The sequence below is a fragment of the Heterocephalus glaber genome, unplaced genomic scaffold, assembly GCF_053883595.1.
Source record: "Heterocephalus glaber isolate CG9 unplaced genomic scaffold, H.glaber_assembly_v1.0 deba00001673, whole genome shotgun sequence".
Lineage (NCBI taxonomy): Eukaryota > Metazoa > Chordata > Mammalia > Rodentia > Bathyergidae > Heterocephalus > Heterocephalus glaber.
This window is the reverse complement of record NW_028258410.1, coordinates 21,645,297-21,671,152: the sequence shown is the minus strand read 5'-3', so window position 1 is coordinate 21,671,152 and position 25,856 is coordinate 21,645,297. Positions and strand designations below refer to the sequence as shown.

At 54.4% G+C, this 25,856-nt stretch overlaps 1 protein-coding gene and 1 long non-coding RNA gene across 4 annotated transcripts in view; both read right to left on the bottom strand.

The window, feature by feature from the left end:
* Positions 1 to 869: 869 nt before the first annotated feature.
* Cdh22 (cadherin 22) overlaps positions 870 to 25,856 on the bottom strand; it is a 67,711-nt gene continuing 42,724 nt past the window's right edge. The window contains exons 7-11 of one of the 3 annotated variants that reach the window (XM_004858113.4): positions 22,329 to 22,465; positions 12,034 to 12,155; positions 11,822 to 11,939; positions 5,085 to 5,336; positions 870 to 2,075 (exon numbers count right to left, since the gene is read on the bottom strand). In XM_004858113.4, the coding sequence (XP_004858170.2) occupies positions 1,522 to 2,075; positions 5,085 to 5,336; positions 11,822 to 11,939; positions 12,034 to 12,155; positions 22,329 to 22,465 (1,183 nt within the window). In that variant the 3' untranslated portion in view covers positions 870 to 1,521. The remainder of the gene's footprint in view (positions 2,076 to 5,084; positions 5,337 to 11,821; positions 11,940 to 12,033; positions 12,156 to 22,328; positions 22,466 to 25,856) is intronic. The other 2 variants (XM_021239009.2, XM_021239008.2) reach the window with 2 other exon arrangements.
* On the bottom strand, positions 19,309 to 22,224 carry LOC147822201 (uncharacterized). The gene is made up of 2 exons (XR_015446079.1): positions 19,784 to 22,224; positions 19,309 to 19,528 (listed from the first exon to the last, which is right to left on the bottom strand). It is a non-coding gene; the product is annotated as an uncharacterized LOC147822201 (long non-coding RNA).

Sequence of the window (25,856 nt, the reverse complement as noted above, 5' to 3'; positions counted from 1 at the left end):
TGAGCTACTTGTCACCTGTGTAACCTTCAGCAGGTTGCTGCTCATGGAGCCTGTTCCTCACCCGTGAGGCTGCCAGTACCTAATTTAGATGAAATAATACAGGTAAGGTGCTCAGGACCTGCTGGCCATCTCTGGATCTATCACAGTGGACCTCGGCAAACATGGAGGGCTGAACGAAAGCTCCCTGGAAGGGTAACACAAAAAGGGTGAATGAGCATTTATCAAGCCTTTTCCATGTATCAGGAAGGGACTGAGGTCAGAGCTGATGACATCACCTATCAGCCTCAATAACCCTTTATGAGAGAAACTACCATCATCCCCACTTTGCAGATAAGGAAACTGAGGCTATGGCAGTTTGAAGACCTTGATAAAGGATGGCCAGCTCACAGGAGCTGGAATTCACAGGGATCCACGTGGAACAAGTCCTTCACTTGGGGGTAGGACTGGGATGGGGGAAGAAGTAACCTACATCTTACACTCATGGTTTTACAATTGGACATTCTTGGTGATGACTTTGCCCGGGGCTTCTTAAGTTGATAGGGAGACATGGGTTCCTACATGAGACAAATAAGGACCCCTCCATGTCCAGGGGCTTCTACCCCTCTGTCTCTGGCCAGCCCTTCCACCCCCACCCCAAGTCTGGAGCTGCCCAGGTTGTCCTCTCGGGACACCTCTTTTGCTGATGTGGCCTCAGACTCCAGAGCCACTGGGAGCATCCCTGTCCCCCAGTCAGGGCGGATCAGGAGCTGACAGTTGGGGCCACCCCTGCCCCCGAGATGTTGGGAAAAGGAGAGGGCAGATGGGAGCCAGGAAAGCAGCTCAGATCCAAGGGGCAGACACAGGGGCTTCTAATAATGTCAGAGATGACAAAAGCAACAAAGGCGAACATTTATTGGACACCTACTATGTGCCAGGCACTGCCCTAACCACCCAACACACGAACCCTTCTTATCCTCACAACTCTTCGAGGTAGGTTCTGTTATTAACCTCATTTGACAGATGAGGAAACTGAGGCCCAGAGAAGTGAAATGACTTGTCCAAGGCCAGGTTAGTGCCAGAGGCCCCAGCATGCACCGGCTATGTGTTCCCGGACAGGTCACAACCACTTCTCTGGGGGGGTCTTCCCCATCTGGTACCTGCAGGACCCCACCTCGTGGTTACCACGACGACTCCTTACAGCGTCCCAGCACACAGTGGGTGCACAGTAAATGGTCAGCCCTCCTGTCCTCTTAACTTTGATGCAGGAAACCAGGGTGGGGGCATCTCAGCGCATCCTCCCTCCAGCACTGCGCTCCAAGCCAGGCCTGAGCGGCATCCTTCCTGACCGCAGAGTCACGCAGCGCCAGTCTCGCCTCTTTTAATGACATGGCCATAATTCTGCACCTCTGGGCCCGAAAGCTGCACCCTGGGGGGGCGCCGGAGAGTCCGCCCCTAACAAGCCCCCCTCCGGTCCCGCCGCCCTGGGAGGATGGGGAGGTTGAGGAAGGGGCTGAGTGGGGAACTGCATGGTCCAGTGGGGGGCTAGGAGGCTTGGCCCTCGTCGTCCACGCGGTGGCCGGCGTAGAGCGCGGCCAGCGGCCGGAAGCGCGGGCCCCAGCTGCTGAGATAGGCGAAGTCCTGCTCCGAGCTCGAGGAGCCACTGTGCAGCGAGCTGAGCGAGGCGGCCGGTGAGTCCGCCCCCTCGAAGGCGTAAGTCTGGAATGCGTCGTAGGGCGGCACCGAGAGGTCCCCGTCCGCCAGCGCCACCTTGCGGCTGATGAAGTCCCTGAACACTGAGAAGTCCGGCTCGGGGCTCGGCGGGCCCTGAGGGAGCGAGTGGCGCTCGGAGGACAGGTGGGCCTGAGGGGGGCTGCTCGCGCCCCCGCCCGCGCCTCCGCCGCCGCCCGCGTCGCCGCCCTTGAGCTCGCCGAAGTCGTAGAGGCTCCGCAAGGCCGACATGTCATAAGCCTCCGTGTCCTGCTCGCCGCCGCCCTCGTCGTTGTACTTGATGACGTTGTCCCGCATGTCCTCGTCCTCATCCGAGCTCAGGTGGCTCTTGTGGTGGCGCCTGAGGGTGAGGATCAGCAGCACCAGCACTGGGCAGGGAGGGAGAAGGGGGCACAGAGTGAGGGCCGAGTGGGGCCCAGGGCATTACTGGGACCCCACTCCACCCCTCAGGGGAGCAGGCCCAGCCTCAACACTGCATAGTTCCCTTCAAAAGCACCTTACAGTCAGAAATGAGCCGTCTGGATAGGTGGAGAGCTGCCCTTCTACAGAGGTGTGCAAATGGAGGCCAGATCACCCCTGGGGGTGGAGGTGGCAAACAGCAGTTTGGGGTATTCATGAGTGCCCAGGGCGGGAGCCAACCTCTGAGGTCTCTGTCCTCAGTTCTATGAAGAGTGCACCTCCCTGGACTGCCATGCTGGGGCTGTGAAGGAGTCAGCTGAAAGAGAAAGATGTCCTGACTCTGAGCTCTCTTCCACCCTCGCCCTCTCCTGTCTGCTCGGGAAGGCCTGTGATCTCAGGTTGCGCCCTGCACAAACGAGCCCCTTCTGAGCTCCAGGCGGGGCTCAGCGCCTTCACCCCCAAGCTCCCCTGGAAAGGGGTTTCTCCCTGTGTCACGCCAGCTCTGCGTGTGGCCCTGGGCCAGCAGCAGCAGCCGCCCCTTGTCTTCAGGTCCACCCTAGATTTGCTGGGGGAGGGGAGGGGAGCAGCCTCTGTTTTCACAAGGTTCTGGGTGATGAAGGAGCCACTGGAGATGAGAGTCACAGCGCTGCCACACACTGGATCCTGCTCTGTGGCATGTCTGCCTCCCGCTGCCTCTGCAATACACACCCTAAACTATGCCCTGGGACCTGGGAATGTTCCTCTAACTTGGTGCTTGGCATGTAGTAAACAATTGACTCATGCTTCTGAATGAATGAATGAATGAATGGAGAATTGAATGGAGAATATGGAGACTGGGTGAGTGAATGAATGTGAGAATAAATGAATGGTCTGTCCCCTTCTAGGGTTTTTTTTTTCTGTACTGGGGACTGAACCCAAAGTCTTCACATTGAGCTACACTGTCAGCCCCCTTTAGAATTTTTTGTTTTGGAGACAGGATCTTGTTAAGTTGCTCAGTGTGGGCTCAAAGTTGCAATCCTCCTGCCTCAGCCTCTCAGAGTGTTGGGATTACAGAAGTGTGCCACCACATCTGGGTTGGCTTTCTTCTTCAGCTGGCGGAACTCTACACCCCCCTTTCTCCTTCCACATCACTGATGCTCATTCTGTGTCTTCTAAGTGGGCCTCTCCTTCGGGTCAGATGACCGGGATTCAGAGCTGACCCTCCATCCACACTCCCTCTCTAGGTGCCCTCGTACATCTCCTGGCTTTAGTTCCATTTAGAAGACAACACCTTCCCTATCTCAGCAGAACTGTTCCCCTGAAATCCAGATCGTACATCCAATTTCCCACTCAATACATCCTCTTGGTTGACCAAGAGAATTTGAAATGTAATGTGTCTAAAGTGGCAATAATAATCCTTTCCCCTTCCCCGCCGTCAGTCTCCCCCATCTCAGTGGTGACAACTCCAATGTTCCAGTTACTCAGGACTTTCAAAGGTTTCTTTTGTTCACTGATGAACACCAGTGCCTGGAACAGTCTAGCATATAGGTAGGACTCGCTGGATAGATATGTAGGTAAAGGATGGTGGGTAGGTGGATGGACAGATGGGTGGACAGACACATGTTGGGTACTGGGGCATGAATTAGTCTCCTCTTGCTATTTCAAACAGTTCCAGCCAGGCCACTGGCCAGAGCCAGCTGCTAGGGCCATGGGGCAGGGTGCTGGCTCACCACTTAGCAAGGGAGCTTCTGACAGGGGAAGGGACAGACCTATGGGGAGGGCTAGAGGGAGGGAAGGGGTCAAGGGAGAGGTGGGGACGATGGGTGGGCAGCTTTCAGAGCTAGAAGCTGGGAGCTGCAGAGGGGATACCCGAGAGAGCAGATGGTGGGGATTGCGGGCGGCGGGCGACAGATGTGCCAGGCCTGATCAGTGATTCTGCCCGTCACCTTTAGAGCACTGATGTGCACTTTCTTCGTTTGTGGGCAATTAGGCAGAAATTTGTTTGCACTGCCTCAGAAAATGAAACCGCTGTAAAGTGCACTCTCTGGAAAAAGGTTTTCTGAGCCATAGGCTGGGCCCAGGGAGAGGGGGGCTGGGCTTCTTCCCAGCAAGGTGGAGCCTGCCCAGGGCCTCTACAAGGACCAGAGGTGCAGCAGGCCCTTGGAAGCTGGGCAGCAGCCATGCCAGCGGTGGGCAGCATGAGGTGGGGACAGCTGCCATCTCCCAGGAAATGAGCAAAACTAACATCTGTCACCTGCACCTCCCAAGAGCCCCCCGCTCTGGCTGCACCATGAGCCGAGAGGCAGGACTGGAGCATCAGTGCCTTTCTGTATTTGGGTGGCTCTGCTGCGATAGAACCCCACTTGATCCCTAAATGGCTCCTGAAATTTGACTTCTTCACTGGGGACACTGGAGTTCAGATGGCTGCTGATGGGGCCAGTACCTATGTGGATCTCGCCCCTCCCTACCATGTCTTAAGGTTTTGCCACAGGTGCCCAAAGATTTGCTCCCAGCTTAAATTCATAGCAGGTTAGGGGAGCAGGGAACACAGAGTGAGAGAACCTAACTGGAAGTCAGATGACTACTGAGTACCCTTACACAAGCCACTTAACCTCTCTGAGCCTCAGTTTCCTCATCTGAAAAATGGTTCGGTGTACCTGGCCATGCATTCTCTTTATGGAGACCCAGAAAAGGATCACAGACACAAGAGGATTAAAAATAGGTTTGGTTTTTAAACACTGGGGAGAGGTTTGGGCTGTGAAGAGGCTCAGGGGTCTGAACTGCTCCAGATGGGAGGCCACCATCTGGATTAGGTGAAAGGCTGCTCTGTGCTGAGGAGACTTCCCATAGGAGCTGCATTTAGATGGCGAACATGGTTCAGGCCAGTCCATTCTTCCATGCAGGGGAAACTGAGGGCGCACAAGGGCCAGCACGGAAGGTAACTTGGGGACCCAGGATGGAGGACAATCAGGAAGAGTGGGTGGTTTTGATGGACTCACCGACCAGGATGAGGACACAGACCAAGAGAGCGATGAGAGCCCCAGGGCTGAGGGAGGCAGCCATGACGAAAGCTGTGGTGTTGCAGGACTGGATGGCACCGGAGCTGTCACAGCTGCAGATGCGAATGGTGAGAGTGCCCGTGCTGCTGAGCGTGGGCGGCCCACTGTCCACCACGAGGATGGGCAGGAAGAACACGTCCTGCTCCTGCCGGTTGAAGCCCACGTGCTGCGTGTGCACGGCAGCTGTGTTGTCTGCTCCAGAGGGAGGGGGTGGTGTGTGACTTGGGGCCAGGATCAACGCGCCCCCACCGCGTCCCAGGGACCCCATGATTCCTCCTCGAGATTCGCTTCTCTACACCCTGGATTTCTGCCTCCCACTGATTCTTAGGTCTGTTCCCAGATCTCCCTCAAATTCTGCTCCCAGCTGCCTGAGATCCTGTCCTCAGCCACATAACCCGCAGTTCTGTCCTCAGCTGTCCCAAAATTCTGTTCACAGCTGTCTCAGATGCTGTTTTCAGCTCTTGTAAGATTTCGTTCCCAGCTGTGCCAAGGTACTATCCTCAGCTAGTCCACGATTCTGTCCCCAGCTGGACCAAGGTCCTGGCCCTGGCTATGTAAAAAAAAAAAGAAAAAAATTTTTTTGAGCCATGCATCTCAACAGCTTGCTTTTGTTCTAAATTCCACTCCAGCCCAGAAGTCCTGTGGTGTTTGGGTTGTGGTTTGCTGGCCCCTGACAAGTCCAGGGTCATCAGAGAGGACTGGGAAACTGGCTGGGACCTGCCTTTGGCTGAGGGACCTTTCTGTCTTTCATGCCAGCCGAGAGGCCGGGCCCTCAGGTTGGAGGCCTGGCCTCTGGGGCCTGATGAAGGGACCCTAAAGCATCATCACTCACATCTCCTTACCCTCATCTTTCCTTTCTACCCAGGCCAGAGAGGTTGGTGAGGCGGCACAGAGGGTGGTCACTCTCAGCTCCAGTCTACTCGTGAGAAAGCCAGACAAGCCTCAGGGACCTGTCTGTTGGCTGTTGGGGCACAAGACCCAGTTTCTCCGTCTCCCCTGCCTCCTCACATTTGCCCTGTACCAGTCAGGCCACCTGACCCCTGATCACTGCTGGTTCCTCTCAGTTCTGCAGTGCGGTGGCATGAAGGCTGCAGAAACTTGAGGGTGGCGACTCTCCCTTACAGCCAGCTCCCGAAAGGGGGCTCTGTCTTCTTGCAGGGGGGGCTTTTGGCCCTTCTCCCTGCCCTCGAAGTCTTCAGACTGGACTCCGACCTCAGACTTTGGAAGCCAGGGTCCCTACTGAACTTTGCAGCCCCAGATCATTCAGACCAGCCTGTCCTTGTATAGAGAGGGAAACTGAGGCCTGAGGGGGCTAGTCGGGAAGGAAACCCAGGGTCCCAGGATAGAGCCGATTCCTTCTCCAGCTGTCCCCCCTTTCAGCACTCCAGATATGGACTTCCTCTCACAGACATGGCGCAGGAAAAAGAATCCTTGTGAGGGCTGACTGGTGACCTTGGGCACATGCAGGAAGTGGACTGTAGGTCTGCATGAGACAAGGTTTGTCATGACTTGGTTGCCCATGAGGTGACAAGCTCAGGAGTCTTATGGCCCTGTCAGCTTTTGTCTAAATTTGAACATTTCCATACAAATGGTAAAAAAATAATACTGAGTGTATCATTTACTGGCTTGGAAAACTCAGCTTCCTTGAGCCTCAGTTTCCTCATCTGTAAACTAAGAAAAAGCGTATCAGGTAGATGTGAGGGTTTAATGGGAAAATTGATGTGTAAGCTTTAGAATAATTCCCAGCACATAGAAATTCTCCATAAATACTTGCTAATACATTTTGCAGATTCTGCCCCATTTGCTCTGTGCCTTCCCCTGTGTCTTTCCTCGTAAAGTTCCTGCTCTCTGGAACACCCTCTCCACCTGCTTGCCTGGGCACATTCCTCATCCATCACGCTCCAGCTAAATGTCACCTCCTTTCCACGGCCTCCTTTCTCTGCTTCCCTGGGAAGGAAGGATTTATGGGTCCCCCTCCCTGCTCCAACGACACAGGTGCCACGCACAGTTCTGCCACGGCACTTGTGAGGTTATGGAAAGCTAGCGTGCACCCATCCCTCTGCTACCCCGACAGCCAGGGCCCGGCACTGAGCCAGTCTGCAGAAATGACGCCCGAATGAACCGCATCTTTCAGCTAACTCGTGGTCGAGGGTCAGCGCTGCAAGCTCTGGCTTGAGCCTCTGATTCAGACTCTAGTCCTCCTGTCAAAGGGTGAGTCAAAGCATCTGCCTTTCGCTGGGGAATAAAGGAGATGCAAGAGCAAGTGGAGAAAAGCAGGAATGGTGTGGGACTCATTTGTGGGACTGACTGGATGCTTTTGGTACATTAAGAACTCTGTGGGTAACTTAAATCCATAGCAATATTTGATCTTCCCAACAGCCAAGAGCTGTAGCATTGCATTTCTGGCATATATGGAAATTGAGGCTCAGAGAGAATGACTTGTTTTGAACGTATCTAGTGAAATCATTCACCCATCTCTCCATTTATCATCCATCCACCCATCCATCCATCCTCCATCTATCCACACGTTTCACCACAGTCTATTCATTTTCCTTCTTTCTTTTTTTTCCTTTTTCTGTCCTTCCTCCTTCCTTCAAATAAATCTTCATTAACTACTATATGCTAGGCACCAAGCTAGTCACAAGAGGGAACTCACAGAGAGCTAAATCAGCTGTAGTCCTGGATCACAGCTCAAATTCCAATGTGAGACACAAATGCTAATTAAATAAATCCACAATTTGGTTTTACAATTACAAACCATGGTGAGTGTTGTGAAGGAAAAGTAGAGAAAAAGCATACGACAGAGGACTTGATCTAACCTGGGAGGTCAGGGAGAGCTTTTGGAAGAAGTGGTATTATTTCTGAGCCTTGGAATAATGAGGCCAGGGGAAGGGAATATCCCAGGCAAAGGCCTTGAGGTGGGAAAAAGCAGTCCTTTGGGCGGGAGGGGGAGGCAGGAGCACATCATGGCAAGTTTGGGAGGCCGACTCTGGTAAGGAGCTTGGTTCTTTGCTTTTTGAGATAGGGTCTCGCTATGTCCTCCACTGTCCTTGAAATCACTATGTAGCCCAGGCTGGCCTCAAACTCCTGGCGATCCTCCTGCCTCAGCCTCCCAGGGGGTAGGATTACAGGTATGCGCCACCACTCCTGGTTATTTTCTTAAAAGTAGTGGGAGGCCACTGACTGGTGGGTTTTAAGTAAAGAAGTAAATTAGTAAATCAGGACTCAAAGGTATAATAGATGATGTGAAATGGGAAGGAAAGGGGCAAAGGGGAAGGGGAGGTGGGAGGGGTAGGGGAAAGGAAAGAAGGGAATGGAATTAATATGAGAAAATGAGAAAATGGAAACAAAGTCTTTGTAAAGAGGGAGGGATGGAGGGGTTGAAGGGAGGGCAGGGGAAGGGGGAAAAAATAAGAACCAAGAGAGATTGTGTAAAGGTGCAAATTTCCAATGATGAATGTCATTATATGATATACCTAAAATATACCAATAAAATTAATTAAAAATTTTTTCATCAGTAAAAAAAGAAAAGAAAAGAAAAGAAAACTGACCAATACAGGGATCATGTTCCAAAAAATTTTTTAAAAAAAGAAGTAATTTAGTGACGTACCCATTTATTCAACAGCAAATAGGAGGTGAGCACCCTGTACAGTGGACCCTTGACTTATGAACTCAATTCATTCGTGAGAGCTGGTTGTAACTGAAGATGGTCAATGAAGGCTCAGGCTCCTCTACACAGCCTTCAAAGTCTCTCTCCTGTACACAGGCAGATCTCAGTATCCTTAGAGAGACACTGGCCCAGGATTTCTCAATTAACCCCACACAAGAAAGGATGTCGTCATGTTCCTTCCAGAACTCTTTAAGGGTTAAATCCGTATCTGAGACCATCTGGAAGCACATGTGGCCGGCATTTGGGTTGTAACTCAAGACTTTGTTGTCGTAAGTTAAACCCCAAATGCTGGTCGTAACCCAAGTCATTTGTCTTTTGGGCCGGTTGTAACTTGAGGGTCCACTGTGTGTGTCAGGACGGTTTTAGGCCCTGGGGACATCATAATGAATAAGACAGGCCTGGTGCCTGCCCTGGAGGAGCCCACCTTCTACATAAGGGAGCTTAGAGTGTAAAATACAGGAGTGGATGTGAAAGAAAAGTTAAAAGCGCTTCGTGTGAGCTTCTAGTTTAGTGGTGGCACAGAGAAATTGGCAGATTTGAGAAAGGAGAGGCTGGCCCCAGCTCAGGCTTGAACTGCCAAGCAGGAACAGAGATGTTTGCCTCTCCGGTTGCCGCCGTGGCCATGCTGCCATATGTTGTGAGAGATGCGGTCCCTGCTACTCCTCCGCCTCGTGAAAGGGATTCCCCAGTACCATCCTTGAACCCCTCAAGCTCCCCTCCCGGCAGCAGCTGCCTCCCACCGAGGAAACCGCTGGGCCCCCAAGCCCCACCCCACCCTTCTAGGCTGGATCTCCGCCCAGGCCTGCAACCATGCATCTGGCCTGATATCCATCAGTGTCAATCCCTGGCTACAAAAGCAATATTTATAAACCACGTTTCCAAACTGGCAACACATTTGTACAAAGAAACAGATGGGTTGGGGTAGCCGTTTGTCACCTCCGATATTTATACAGTGAGGAGGAGGGGCCTGGCGCGCTCCGGGAAGGGGCTGAGGGACTGGCGGGGGTGCCTTCTCTGTCAGCTCTGACCCCAGCGTGCTGCTGCCACCCTCTTCCCAGAGACGCTCACACCAGAAGGAGCTCTGGGAGCCACAAGCCGAAGAGAAACAGCTGGGACAGAACCTCTGGCTCCTCGGGTTGGGAAGACTTTGAACCTGCAGAATTCAGTCTAGGCCTCTCTGCATCTCCTGGGGCAGCTCAGGATATTTCTAGACTATGTAGGCTGGGCCGTACCAGTTGTTAAAATACTTCCAAAAAGGTTTAAATTGTCATGGCTCTCAGCCCTCTCTCCCAAGTTCTTCCCGGTGCCTCACTTGGCCTTTCTCTCAAGCATCTGCCTAACTTCGACACTGTCAAGCCATGAAGGAGTTAATGCCAGGCACAGTCGGGGCTTCGGGGTCCTGCCCGCGTGGCAGTGAGCATCCTTTCTGGTCCTATCTGATCGGCTGCACTGCTTGTTACATAGTTTTAATATGGCTCCCGGAACTGCAAATAGGCCCGGATGAAGAGTCTTCTAGGGGTTCTCCCTTTTGAGGGGTGGAGTATAAAGGTTCTGGGGGAGAACCTGACCTGTCCCAGGGCCAGAAGGGAGCAACACAATCTGGACCCCAGGGTCTCTCTGATTATATCCCCTCCTGGTCCCATCTCTCACTCCCTCTAGCCATGCAGGTTGTCTTCTGTACTTTGAACGGCCCAACCCTTCTACCTCAGGGCCTTTGCACTTGCTGTTTCTTCCCCCTGGATAGTTCTTAGTCCAGTTATCTGCATGGCTCACTCCTTTGTTTCCTTTAGATCCCTCCTCATTATGGATCCCCTCAGATAGGTCTTCCCAGACCCCCTTATTTAAAGTAACTTCTACTCTCATCTGGCTTTATGTTTTGGTTTAAGGTAACACATTTCAATGAGCATCTACGATGTGCCAGGCATTGCTCTAGGCACTCAGTAATGAGCAAAATAAAATCCAGACTCTTGTGAAGGAGATTTCATTTTTCCTCCTTCCACTAACCACCTAGCATCTCCAACATATTATTTGTTTGACTTCCGTCTCACCTCATTAGTGCATAACCTCCCTGTCCTGTCTGACGTCGCATTCCCAGGACCCAGAGCAGAGCCTGACTACAGGCACCGTGTCTCAGTAATGACCAATAATGTGTTCAATAAGTAATTGCTGCACCTAGAGGTCGACACGTTCTAAGTATAACTATGGATGTTTAGTAGCCCTCGTCCTTCTGGGCCACCCAGCCCTCAAGGAGGGGCTGTGTCAGCGCCAGTTTACAGATGGTGAAACCGAGATCCCAGGAGGGACAGACACTGGCCAGTGTTACACACAGAGCCACCAACAGAACCCGGCCGGCACTGGCACTGGGCGGAACCTGCCTCCCTTTCAGTCCATTCCTTAAGGGCTGAAACTTCAGTTTCACGTGGACGTGGGTTGGAAGTGGGTCCCACTCATATTCAGCCCAGCATGAGTGGGGAGATTCACTGCACAGATGGTGAGCAGAGAGCAGAGGCAGGGCCCCTGTACCTGACACCCAGGGGACCTGGACGGGTTCCTTTCCCTCTTAGAGCCTCAATTTTTTTACCAAAAAATGGGAAGGAGTAGGAAAACCAGCCTCCAGGGTGTCATGAGGGTGCCAAGGGAAATGTGAGTGCAGGAAGCACTTCTGAGCGCACAGGGAGGGGTGCGTGTGTGTGTGTGTGTGTCTTCTTTTGTCATCACTTAAACAGGGTCCTCGCCCCAACTCTGACCTGATCAGCCCCCCAAGCCCTCTCTAAATCTTTCCAATACTATTCCCTACCTTTGGGATGCCCCCTCTTCACTCTGCCAACCCACAGCCTGCAGGGGACTGGGCCCCAGCCCCAGTCCGGCCCAGACTTCCTGTGATCCTGGACCTAACACTTGCTCTCTGAGTGTCTCAGTCCCTCCATCTTTAATGAGGGAAGAGGGCAGGAGAGGCAGGCCCCTCCCTCCAAGCATCTGGGGATGTGGTGGCTCGCACCTAACTCACCTTGGATGTCAAGTAGAGAGAAATGAGGATTACTGGGCGCCTCAGGCACCAGGCGGAAATAGAAGCGGTGCCCACCCTGGGGCTCATCTCTGTCCACCACACTGATGGTCTGGATGAGCTGAAGGGAGAGGAGGGGCAGGGGGTGCTGGTGAGGCAGAGGCCATCCTGGGCCCAGTTACATGGGGCCCCGGTGCCCAGCCCCTCAGTGGTACCTGGCCTGGCTTGGCATCCTCACACACAGCTGCCTCATAGGGTGTGGCTAGTTCTGGGGGATTGTCGTTCACGTCGAGGATTCGGATCCTTAGGGATGCCCGGGATAGCTGAGCATGATTGTCTGTGATAAGAGCACAGAAGTAGGGTGAGAGGCATCAAGCATGAGTGGTAGACAAACTCCATCTGCTACCATGACAAGATTAGGCACTGGGGTCATGCTGAGATTATTTTTTGAGTCGGCCAAGCTGGTACAAGGGCCAGGACTGCACACATCTGGACTTAGGGGAATACTCATGACCATCATCAACCCCACCTCCATCACGGTACCATCACCATAATTACCACTAGCATTGGCACCACTGGCATCATTACCGCCCCTCTATGATGATAAACACCAGTACCAGCTCATCCCCAATGCCGCCATCAGCACCTGCACCATCACTACCTTCACCATCCCACCACCATTACGCCACGAGGACTAACACTGTCATCTACCAACTGAACCAGCTGCGCCACCATCGCCATCCACACCACGGTCACCAGCACCACACAGTTGCCATCACCCCCAGGAGATCATCAGCATCACTCCCGTTGCCACTCGGATTAGCACCCTCATTATAGCCACTAGCTCTACCCTCACCATCTCTCCAGCATCCAGAGTATTAAGAGCATCTACAATCACCACCTTCACCACCACTAGCATCCCTCTGTCAGCATCACCCAAAGCATTACTACCATCATCACCAGTGCCATCCCCATCCCCACCATAACCGCCACAACCATGACCAGCCTCACTCCTGCTACTGTGACCCCACATAATGCCCGCTATGGCTATCACATCCCCCAGCCTCACCTGTCTCACCACCTAGGGTGCCCAGAACGTGCCTGGAGCATCCACAGCTATTACACCCCTAACCCCTGCTCTCTGCACATCTCCTCCTGAAAGGGCCAGAAAAGCCCAAGGTTGTGGCCAGCAAAGCCGCTAAGTCCCCACTCCTCCGACCGAAGTGTCCTTGAGCTCAAGACCCCTGTCTCATTTCTCTCTGGGTCCCCAGCACTCTGGGATGTGGCGCAGAGTAAGTAGGCTCTCTACGTTTATTGAGGGATGGAGGAAGCCTAGAAGGATGGAGACTGTAGGAGGCCTGGATTCCAGGTGTAGCTGTGATCCTGACCCACTGACTGGTCTTGGGTAAGATCCTGCTGTCTCTGATACCAGCTTCCACTCGGGGAAAAGGAACAGGGCCTGGCGACTAAGGGAAAGGATCTGAGGCTAATATTTGAAGGGGCTGTGTGATTGGAGTCAGGTCACTTAACTTCTTTGTGCCTCAGTTTATCACCTGCAAAACAGGTCTAAGAGTAATAGGTTGACTAAGAGTTAATATCTGTTAAGCACTTAACACGGTGTGTACGACACATAGTAAGTGCAATATAAACAGACATCCTAGAAAGGATCCTAGATGCCACACCCCATCCCAGCCTGGCCTCTGGAAGCAACAGTCTCATGTTGGTCCTTCCTGGCCTCCCACCCCTGTCCCTGGGCATTGAGTGTCCTTACCCCAGCCCTAGCTGTCCTCACCGTGTGCTGATTGCTGACCTGCTCCACTTGCCACTGACCTTAGAAGCATCACCTGGGAGCAGAAACTCCACCCACCTCCAAGCAGGGACTTGGATGACAGGAGTCTCCAGCCAAGAGCCCCATGAGTTTTGAGAGGAGTGGACCGGTCCGGCTGCCTCCTTCTCTAAACCCAGGGACCTACTGGATGCTGACGCCAGCTGCTGGTGTGTTGATAAAAAGAGAAAAGGAGACAGGAGGGCAGGTGGGGCCACCTTCCGGAGCCCAGGGGAAGGAGGGGGAGTGTTTCATTAGCTCAGGGCCGAGCCCTCCCTGCAGTTCCCCTTCGCCCCGACACCTTATCGTCTAGGCTCATCCAGAACTGCTGTCTCAATGATTAGAAGGGGCTCTTCTCAGGGCGAGAGGTGGAAGTGGTGACTGGGAATGCCGGGTGAGCTGTTATTTTTAAAGCACATCGCCAGACAACCTCGACAGACAGATTGGGGTGCTCTGGAGAGGTGGAGGGCAAGGCGCACAGGCGCCCCCTCTCCGCATCTCCCAGCTGAAGCCAAGGTAGGCTGGGCTGGGCCAAGGCCTGAGGGCAGTTGGGGGCGGGCGGCAGGGCTGAGGGAGAGATGTAGATGGGCCAGTGTGCAGACTGAGGAGGACAGACTGCTCCGTGGCGGTCACCCCCCTGAAGTGTTAAACCCACTGCAGGGGAGGCTCCCACTGTCACACTGCTGCTGTGGGTTACACCCAGGCCTCTCCTACCTCCCCTTTTAAAATGTTACAGGTCACCCCTTGGGAAAGCCCTGACCCCTCTGACATGAGCGAGGCAGACAGCTGAGTGGGCTTCTAAGTTGTCACAGCTGCCACCTGCAGAGCTTGTCCTAGGGAACTGGGGCTGGCCTGGAACTCCCAGAGTTACAGGCGGTCCCAGTGCCCTTGACATGGGGCCAGTAGTTCTCTGGCCTGACTATAAGTTGGAATCACCTGAGAAGCCTTTAAAAATACTGGTTCCCAAGGCTTGGCCAGTGGTTTTTTAATAGTTCCTGAGAGTACTCTAAGTGTATCAAAGATAGCAAACCACGGCCCTAGGGTGACAGGTGGAGGAGTCCAGCCTGATGTCCGGCTCTGATGGCTCCTCCACAGCCCTCCTGATCATGATCTGTGTCATTTATAATAACCAATAACTTCTGTGGCTGCCACCTTACGTGCTTCTGTCATAAAACAAAGAATCTGCTGGTTGTTTCATCTTGACTTTTGTGCAGAATTTTCCAAATTATGATGCCCTTTCTTATCTGTGACTTCATGTGAGCCTCAAAACAACCCCCAAAGGAGGTATCATTAAATCCATTTTGTAGATGAGAAAACTCCCCACAAGGGATAGGAATTTCGCTCGAGACAAAGTGAGTCAGCAGCTGGGCTGGGGTCGGGCCGTAAGTCCCCTGATTCTAAGACTTGGTCCAGGTCCAATGGCAGGGGCTTCCTGCTGCCAGGGTCTTTGTCCACCCAGTGGCAGCTGCTGCTCAGACACAGGCCCACGCTGACCTTACCCAGTGGCCAGGAGCAGCTGCCCCATGGGGGCTTCGTCCCCATGGCCCTCCCCCACCTTGGCATCTCAGTTCAGCTGACTGACATGCAAATTAGTTTAATTATTTCTTCTTCTAAAATAAATTATATTTTGCAGTAGCTGCAATATGTTGTGTCAGGCAAAATTACATTCAATATTTTTAAACTAATTGATGCAGCCTTGAGGAAGGCTGATTGACAGCCCGGAGCCGAGCAGGTCTGCAGCCTTAACCGATTCCTAAATTAAAATTAAACGTGCTCCGGCCTGGTGCTTCCTCCTGAGCTGGCTTAACATCAATCTGAGAGGTGGCAGGTGGGGTTCCGGGGCTGAGGGGCCCGAGGAGACCGGGCAGCTCAGTGGGTGCCTCTGGGAGGAACCCAGCTTGGGCAGGAGAAGGCTGTGCAGCGTGGCAGATCTCGTCCCCTCCTTGGCCTTCGCGTTCCTCAAGCGCAGCAGATGGGGTTTGGACTGGGCAGTTTGGAACAGAGACTTGTGGTTTTTGCTGACAACTACGGGATTGAAGCCTCCATGGCAACGAGCAAAAACAACCTGGTCTCCTGGTCCAGTGGCAGACATTGGTCTAGACTGTGACAGGGATATCTGTCCTGGAGTAGGTGACATTTCTGCTGAGGGCTGACTGGGAAATAACCAGGGAAAGGGGATGGAGAGGGAAAGACTGTTCTATGGGGTGGGATCAACATGTGCAAAGGCCCTGGGGTGGGAAGGAAGGAAGGCTATGGATCTCTTCCATAGACCCATCTCTTCCAAGACCCCAGCCCCTGGCAGAGTCACTTGCCTGGCATCTGGACCAAGCTGAGCAGGAAGTGGGGGTGGGATGGGTATGGTGGCAGCTGGAAGCCAGTGAAAGGAAGAGGAGATGGGGCCTGGTCTGGCAAGCTGAGCAATGCGTTCCTTCTCAGAGGATGGCAGCAAACCCTTATCGAGCACTTGCCACGGGGCGGGATCCGTGATGTGCATCTCGTCCTGTCGGCTACTGCAGGAGGTCGGGACCATTGCCGTGCCACTGATGAGGAAATGGGCTCCAAGGAGTGGGGATATTTGCCCAGTCTCACAGGGAATGACTGACAAAGCCAGGACTCAAAAGAGGCCTAGCTCCCTCGGGACTTTTGGACCCCAAGGCAGTACTACCTCCCTTAGTGTCCTTCTTGCCTGCAGGGCCCTGGAGGAAGGCCCCACCTCCTCCAGGAAGCTTTCCTTGACTGCCCTCTGCCATAAGCAGTCAGGATAAGTTCAAGTCCTACGCATCCACCAGGCGCTGCACGTCATCCTGCTGCTGCCACCCTGGCTCCATCCTCACCTTCCTTCCTTCCCTCTGCCAGGTGTTTGCCCAGCTGTCCTCTTCCTCCCTCGTTTGCCCCCGGCTGAGGCTGCCCTGCTTTACTTCTCAAGGCAGTGCTCATCTCGCTCCCCTATGGTCTTATTCAACTCGCTTCTCCTCTTCTCCTCCCCTAGCGCGCCAGTGGGATTTCTATGTTGTTTACTGCTGTACGCCCAGCACACAGTAGGTGATTAATAAAGACATGCCACGTGAGTGTCCTGTGGCAGCCCTGTGTCCTGACTTCTGTGAGGGAGGCTGGGAGGGCTCAGGGAGACAAAGCCCTTCCTGATTGTCTGGGGCTGCAACCCTCCAGATCCCACCGCGGGAGAAGGGTGCAGAACGGGACCCTCTCCCTGCCTCTCTCGGGACCAGCATCTTCTCATCAGTTAAAAAAAAAATGGAGGTGGGCACTGTGGATCTCGGCTGTCACAGACAGAGAGGCCTTGAGAGAGAGGGAGAAGCGGGGTGGGAGTGGGAGTGGGCAGGAGTGAGAAGTGGGGGAGCGGAGGACAAGCGCCCCTCGAGCAGCTGCAGGGTACCTCCCTCCCACCCACTTGCAGGGCTGGGCGGGGCTGATGGACCCTCTCCTCCGTGGCCCCCAGCCCTCCCTCCTCCTGAGGGAATTAAATTGCCTCTGAACACCAGGCTCTGATTGGCGCTGGCCAGCTGGGCAGGAAGATTGATCATCTCAATTACCCACTGCCAAGACAGGCAGCATGAGGGAGAAGGGGCTGGGTGAGCAGGTGGGGTACTCCAGGGAAGAGGTGCCCAGCAGCCAGGATGGCCTCCTAAACTCCCCACCCTGTCCCCACACCCCTCTGGTGGGAGGAGGAGGTTTGGGGAGCCTTCTCTGGCTCTTAGGGATGTGGAGCATCTGGTTTGACTTCCAGTTGGAAAGTGGAGGCTTTGACCTTGTCGGGGAAAGGGGACCGAGGGGTGAAGAAGGCTGCTGGCTGAAGTAGGAGCTCTGACACCATAGCACCCCCAAGCTTTGGGGGAAGAGGGATGGGAGAAATTTCCATTCGGGGGGGTTAGTGGTTCCTGATGTTTGGGCTGTCCCACTGAGACTTGATGGGCCTCACAAAAACTTAGTCCTTGTTGGCATCTATGGTATTAATGTGGCACAGGATCCCAGGTGTCACCCAGCCCGAGAGGAGCCCACACTGGATTGACTTGTCTCTGATGAGAGGGAGTTCACTACCTCAAGAAGCAGTCCCTCCCGTGCAGAGCTGCCCTCTGCCACTGCCACCTCCCTGGGGCTCCCTCCCACTGCAGCAGAGGGGACACACGCGCCCTCTTCCTGTCTGTCCCTCTCCAGCCCACTCTGCCCTGGAACCTGAGGGAACCAGGGGGACCCACATCTGCATGTGCGTTCTGCTCCAAATCCTGTCTGGTTCCTCAGGGGGCCTCGAGGCCCTTTCTGTACAGGCCAGTGAGCACTTCACTCTCACTGCAGCCCACCAACTCCAGCCATACCTGTTCCTCTGCCTTCAGAATGGGCAGGGGGCACCTGGCTTCCAGGCCTTGGCACCCAGGGCTCTTTCTGCCAGGGGCACTGGAATCCTCTATCTGCTCCAAAGTCTTCCTCAGCCTTTGAGACCTTTCTCTGTCCTCAAGGGGTGGGCCAGGCCCTCACTCCTCCTTAGGGCCCCCGCAGGGCCCCTAACTTGCACTGAGTTGTCACTGACTGCTGCCCTCCCTCTCTGCTGCCCTCCCAAGAGCCCTATAGCAGTAGACAGGCCTGCTGTCACCAGGTCTCAGTGTCAGCCCCTGGCTGAGAGAGGACTTGGGGGAAGAGACCCTGGAGGAAAGCAAGCACTATGCTGACCAGACTCTGCAGTGACCCCCACTCCCTGCCCTACTCCTGCCTCCAGGCCCTGCAGACCCCTCTGTGGTCCTCCGAGGAGCACTGGTCTGGAGTCACATGGCCTCCTCGGCAGACTGAGGCAAGCTGCCCCCTTCCTAGGCCTCAGTCTCCCCAGCTGTGAATCAAGGTACAGTGGGCTGGAGCCCAACATCTCTGACGTTCCCTCGCTCCTCCAATTCCTCCTCTGCTCTGCGTCAGGCAGGCACTGTGCTAGGCACTTGCTGGTTGCGATTTCTAATCTCCAGGGCATTTATGTTTAATGTGAAACACACAGACAATGTCTGGCACAGGGTAAGCTTTAAATAAACAGAAGCTGCTATTGTCATTAGCTGTCATCTGCAGCATCCAGTAAGTAGGCATTATTGTCACCATTCTACAGATGAGAAATCAGAGGCCACGAGAGAGGAGGGAGTGACTGTCCAATCCCACTGATCTTGGAACTGCGAGACCACAGTCCGGCTCATCACGCAGCTCTGCCTCCTTCCTAAGGGGGTGGGTGCACATTCCTGGTCTACATTTGCCCACTCGGTAAATATTGATATTGCCTGACGCATGCCTGGCCACAGAGACGGGACACTGTCCTCATGGGAGGTACAGTCTGCTGGGGAGAAGGGATCGCTCAACACTCACAAAAATACATCTGTAAACTGCAAAGTGCACTCAGTGTTATGCAGGAAAATGCAGGGCACTGGAGATGTGAGTCGGTCTGGGGTGACCCAGATGGGAAGTTTCTAACCGTCAGGTTAACCTCTGGGTCCTGGACAGCTAGACATCACCCCTCCAAACCAGCTGCAGGCCTGATGATCCTGAGGAGATGGCTGTCTGCAGCCCCTGGGGACCCCCAGGGCCCAGAACACATGCCCCAGACCCCCGCCCCCGTCTCTTTGAAGACTGTCCATTTCTAGCTGCCCTTTCCATGGAAGGATTCAGACACAAATTGTACTTTAAATTCAATATCGGTCATTAATATTTCATGATTACAAAACGTTAAAGATAATGTCAGTGGAAGGAGCGTCTGCATGGGCAGAATGGATGACTCAGAAGTTCGGGGAGAGGGGAGCTGGCATACTAAGTGGGTTGGGAGTCTTTGAGGTAATCTGGTGTGACAGGCGAGGCTCCCGGTTGAGGGCAACATTCTCCGAGGTGCTCACAAAGCTTCGCGGCTGTGTATAAATATTTCCCCTCTGATTCTTGTCACCCACGTTTGTTACCCCCTGTGCATCCTCTCTGTTTCAGAGGAAGCCGGATGGGCGACTCCCAGGGAGGACACAGGGCCAGGCAGGCAGAGCCTTGGCATTGGGCTTGGGGCGCTGCCTGGCTCCTAGGGGCAGGAGGTCGGGGGTGGAGCCCTGGGCTTGCAAGGACAGGGTGTGGGGTCTAGAGGCCATTGCTGTTCCTCCCTGAGCCTGTTTCCTCACCTGTAATATGGGGATAGATAATTTTGTCTTCATCTCACAGAGGTGGCAGGAAGGTGGTGGAGCCGGTGGGTTATTTGCCCCAGCTCCTGATCTGTGGCAGCTCCAAGGAAATATGATTGGAAGGTCAGGGGTGAGGGGCTCTGGAGTCAGGTGGGTGGGGCTGGGACTCCAGACAAATGACTTCCTGTCTCCGAGTCTCAGTGCTGTCATCCACACTTTGGGGACAGTGGTAAGATCAGCACCTTGGGCTCAGCACTGTAAAGGGCCCGGCCCAGAGTTGCCGCTTAAGCCAGGTGCAGAGTCCAGGCCATCCGATAACCACTGAGTGAACGCTCACTAGGTCCCAGCCACTAGGCACAGTGCTCTCTATATGTCATGTTTAATTCTCCCAGCTGCAATGTGAAATGGATGCGTTTCTTTCCCATCAGTGTCCTGGCTGAGGGATGGGCAGGGGTGGCAGGTTGCAGCTCAGGGAGGAGGTCTGCATGTCCTTGGGAAAGTCTCCTAACTCTCTGAGACTCAGTTTTCTCACCAGCAAAACGGGTAGTGATCATGCTACTGATCAAGATGCAGGATTCAATAAAAATATGAGCGGGAAGGCATCAAGCCCAGAATATGTATTTAATTGTCAGTGTTTGGGGAGGTGCATCCCCTGATCCTTTGTCCTGTGGAATGGTGCCATTACAGGCTTGTATGCTACCCTAGCTGTTTTCTAAGACCTGCTGTGTAGAAGCATAATGCTTAATCCAGGAAGGGGCTCAGTAGTGGTGGGACTTCAGGTAGTGACAGGCAGTGACAGGCAGGTGGGGGTGAATCTTTGTGGAAGGGAGAGGAGAGCTCTGCTCAGCAGGTGGGCTATGACCCCTCCTGCCTCTGCCTGCAACCGGCAGCCTCAGTTGCTTCCCGGGGAGCAGGTTTGGGAGGGAGGGGCAGAGGGGGAGCTCTCTTCCCAAGTCCAGCCCCACTTCCTCTCCAGCCACCTTTGTTCCCTCTCTTTCAAGTGGAGGAAGAGCGGATTCAAAGGCTGGGAGCAGCAGGCACTGAGAGTGGAGCTGGCTTTGTGTTTTCTTTTAAACTGCAGTTGAAAGAGAGGAAGGGAACTTCAGCCTAGGGACTTCCTTGCCTGCCCAGAAAGGGGCAAGGGCCCTGCGGCCTGGGAAGTGGGAGGGAGGGAGAGGAAGAGGAGGAAAGCGGGGAGGGGCTGCAGCTGGCCACGAAGGGGCTGGTTTGAGCAGTGTGTGCTGCCTGCGGCTCAGAGATCAACAGTGTTTCTGGTGTTGAGACTGCTTCCCGGTGGCTCAGTTGGCTTCCGAGATCTTGGGAAATGTGTGTGTGTGTGTGTGTGTGTGTGTGTGTGTGTGTGTGTGTGTGTGTGTGCTTGGAGAGCAGGTGGAGGCAGAAAAGTGGTGGTGGGCAGTCACCCTGCCCGCTCCTGGTGCCCAGTGAGGCTCTGCATCTCCACGGCCCAGCCCCGCCCCAACCAGCTTACACTGCCCTCCGTGCATGCCTCATGACGCCAAACTGCCTGTAATACGCACACAAACAAGGCTCTTCTAGAAACCTCTCCCCACCTGTGACTCACTTGAGACTCAGGCCAAGCACCTTGTCATTGCCCTGACCCTCCTCCATCGTCAGGTCCCACTGACGCAACCTCCAAGGGTGAACTCCAAAGCTAGCCACCTCTTGCCTCCCCTGCCATTGCCCTTGGCCGGGCCAACACCCCACATCCCCAGCACTATGGCATTTTGCTTCTAACTGAGCCTTGGCTCCCCCTTCAGCTCCCAGTCCATGTCCAGTATGGCAGCCAGAGGTGCCTGTAGACGCCTTCCTCTGCTCAATCCCTTCCTGTGACTCCCACCTCACTTAAAGGCCAAAGACCCCATAGCGTTGCGCGCTCTACCCCTCTCCAGCCAGGCTGGCTACCCTGCTGTCCCTCTCACGAGCAGCAGCCACAACCTCATACCCTCTGCACTGGCTCTTCCCTCTGCCCGGACTGCTCTTACCCCAGAAGTTGACATGAGCACTCATTTTACTGAGGTCTTTGTTGAAATGTCTTCTTCCCAGAATAGCCTTCCTCTAAGAGAAGCAACTCCCCTCTTCCTTCCCACCCCCTTTCTCTGCTTTCTTTTCCCCTCAATTCTTGGCACTTTGTATCACCTGACACACCATGTCTGTCCTTTCTCACTGTCCATGGCTGAGCTCTCTCCTATGGGGACAGGTACCTTCCCCATCTCGGTCAAGGCTGTATTCCCAGACACTAGAACAGGGCTTGGCATGTAGTAGGTGCCCAATGTACAAGGGAGGAAAACTTGTCTCACAATCAGTCCTATTCCCTTGGATTGGCTTGGCTTGGGACTCCTCCTGGCTTGTTCCTGAAAGTCAGCTGTTGTCCCCCACCTTCACTCAAGTGGGATCTTTGCCCCGCCTCCCGGGGCCTTGATTGACAGTTCAGCCTTTGCCCCACCCCTGACATTAGCCCCGCCCACCCCACCCCTCAGGGTTGGCCCCTCCCCCCATATTTGACTGGGGGCACCACCCAGCTCACCTGCCTCCATGGCCAGCACGGTGATGTTGTGCCAGCCAGCTGTCTCACGGTCCAGTCCCTTGCCAGTCACGATGGCACCTGTGTCGGCATCAATGTCAAAGATCTGGTCCAAATCCGAGTCGCGGTCAATGGCATACCTGAGGGGTGCAGTGCAGGGCTGATTGAAGGTGTTTCAGCACCAGAGGGAGCCTGTGCCCTTCCAAGAGAGGCACCACCTGCCCCAGGCTCACAGGAGGCAGGAACCCCTCAGAAGGGAGGAGCGGGAAGCCATCTGGGCTTGCACCTCAGGGACACAGTGCCTGCTGTGTGTCCATGGGCGACCCGCAGCATTTATGAGCTGTTTCCTCATCTGGGCAACAGGGCCAATAATCATTTGCACTCCACTCTTGTGAGGGGAGGAAATAGGTAATGTGCTTGGCACATGGTGACAGATGTTCCATTCTTATTTTTCAATAAGAGGTGACCCTGGATTTGGACTTGACCCCTGGGAACTAGGAGGGGGTGGCATTCAGGGGAGGGGCACAGAGGCAAGTGAGACTTATTCAGGAGTGGCTAAGGGTGCAGAGCAGTCAGACCTGGGAAGCGTGGTGTGCACCGAAGCTCACAGGCACGGAGCTGAGTCTCGAGTGGCCTGGGGAGCCAGCGGGGCATTTTGAGCAGGAGGGAAGGGGGTGGCTATGGGTTACAGGGGGCTTATCCGCCGTAACAGCCAGCGGAGGCCCCTGACCAGAGATAGGGCCCAGCGTGCCATGGGGAGGGCTCTGGGCTTGGCCGCCAGCTCCTCCCGCCTGCAAAGCACACAGCACGTACAAGCTAATCTGTGGCTTTTCAGTTGCTGTGTGAAAAAGCCCTTTGTTCCGCCTTCTTCCCGGGTCTTTGTGTGGCGGCTCCAGGCCTGAAAAGCCCGTGTCCAACACATGTCTCGGGCGGCAGCAGCCCAGAGAGGCCCCACCAGTGCCGGCCCTGCTTCTCCACACTGATAACGCTGGCAGGGGCACAGCCAGGCTGTGGGCAGACAAAGGCCTCAAATGCCAGGCAAAGGCTCATTGTGCAGCCAGGACAAAGCATCCCAGTGGGGAGGGAACAGCCGGAGCCATGGCCCCTCCTTCAGGCAGGAGGAAAGAAGCCCCTCCTCCAAATCCCAGAGAGGGAAACTGGGGCCCAGCTAACCAGAGGCACTGCCTGCTGGAGGCCCAAAGCCTTGAGCTGACCTTCAGAGGGGCCTTGGCTGCATGGCCAAAACTCTCTGGGCCTCAGTTTCTCCATCTCTTCAGTGGGGATAATGACACCTGTGGGGCTGCACAGATCTGAAAGCAGTCAGCTGGGGCTGATTCCTCAGCCACTCACTCTTCCTGTGTGACCCTGGACAAGCCCGGGACCCCCTTGGCCTCCACCTTCTATGGGTGACAGCCTCTATTCTATTCATATTCACTGTTGTAGAGGAGGGGGACATGGGGCAAACTGTAAAGGGCTGCAAACAAGGGCAGAGCGGACATAGCCAGCCTCCCGAATGTTCAGTTCATGCTCCTTCCTGTCCCCAACCTACTATGCCCGCACGCGTGCTCCCTGCCCCTGACCAGTCCAGGTCTCACTGACGTGGGAGGTTGACACCCAAGATGATCATTCCTCTTCCTAGCACACACTTCACAGTTTGTAGAGCACATTTTCCCCAGCTGTCCCCTTACCCATTCCTTCATGCCCCAAGCAATCAAGTGCTTCCTCTGTGCTAGGCCCCAGGATACACAGGCCAAGGGTACAGGCAAGGGCTCTGCTGGGCAATGAAGCCATGGAGGCTCGAGAGGAAACTTGCCAAGCTCAGGGCTGCTGAGTACAGCTGTACAGGTTGTGTTATGCACAAAGGTACCAGACTGAAAGGGGAGAAGGGATGAGTTCCATCCAGCATTCGCTTGGCAAGCCATGTGTTCTGGCACAGGGAGGATCTTCTCCAAGAGGGGGCTTTTTCTTTTTTTTTTCTTTTTTTTTTTTTTTACCAGAGATTGAACTCAGGACCTTGTGCTTGCAAGGCAGGCACAGTGCCACTGAGCTACTTCCCTAGCCCGGGGACTTTTTATTTACACAAAGATGCCACCTGGCTAGTAATGATCCTGCCTGGGTTGCACAGCAACTCTTAGGAAATTGGAATTTGTACCCAGTTTGGAGGCTACGTACCAGAGATCTCTCTAGCTTGTTGCACCACCAAAGGCCTCAATGCACTGAGCCTCAGGTCTCCTTTGCTCCTAGCCTGGCCTTCGCAGATGTCAGGATCCAGAGGAGGTATGACAAGTCATTCCAGCCTTCTGGCTTCAGCTTTTCCCTTCTCTGCTTAGACCTCTCCCCTCCCTCCTCCCAGCTTCTCGCTGGTTCCCTCCTAGAGCAGAAGAGAGGGGCTGGAACCTAAGTGGAGGCAGCTGTTCCCAAGGCCGTGGGGGTGGGTGGGCAGGGACACATTAACCAGCCAAAGACTAGGGCTGCAGGTCAATGTGGTTGGCTGGCTGGCTGAACCCAGGTGTGTTTTTGTTCCAGCTCAGGGAACAGAGAGTGAGTGGGAGGGAGGGATGGGAAGGGCTTGGTGCGTGGCAAGGACTGTGACCTGGCAGTCACGGGGTAGGGCAAGCTTGGGTTGTAGGTACAGCACGGGTTGTGTGTCTGGTTGGTGTTGTCAGGGTTTGTGTGACATGAATGTGTGTGTGTGTGTCTGTTGTGTACAACACAGCGTGTTGCAGTTGGAGCAGCAAAGGCTCAAGAGGCAGCTGCTCCACCCTGGGTCTGAAGCCAGGTCCCCGCTGCCCCCAGACAAGTCATTTGAGTCTTAATTTTCTGCAAAACAGATGTGAATCCTACCCTGGGTGTTGTTGGGAGGATGAAATGCATACGAGGTGCCTTGCTGAGTTCCAGGAAAATTACTCCATGAGTGGGAACTACTCTCATTCTAATTAGGACTCAGAAATGTCTGGCATGGAGGACACAGGAGTCCCCTCAACCCAGTGTGTGGCCTGTGGGGGGGAAGTGGGAGGGAGGGGCACAGCGTAGGCATGCTGGAGCACTGCCAGAGGTCTCAGGCAGGAGCAGCTGTGGCCTGGGAGGTCCCTCTTGGACATGGCTCTTCTGCTTCTCATTTGATCAGGCAGGGGAACAGAGCAGGTATGGGTGGGAGGGAGCAATGTGAGCCTACTGTGTGTGTGCACACACGTGTGTTAGCATGCATGTACGCTTGCCCATGTATGCAAAGGAGACTGGGGAATGGGGGCTGCAAGTGTTGCTCTGATGCCATCTGCCTAGATTTGGAACCTAGCTGTGTGACCTTGGGCAAGCCACCTAACCCCTCTGCTCTTCACTATCTTCCTCTTGAAAATGGAGGTAGCAATACCTATCCCACAGGCTGGCTGTGAGGCTTACACACGTGACTACCAACCAAGCACTCAGGACAGTGCCGGCACCACCGACAGGATATGGCTCAGCTCTCATTTTTATCGGGAGAGCTTTACTTTCATGAGCTCCTCAAATCATCCCCATACCCTCACCCTTCCT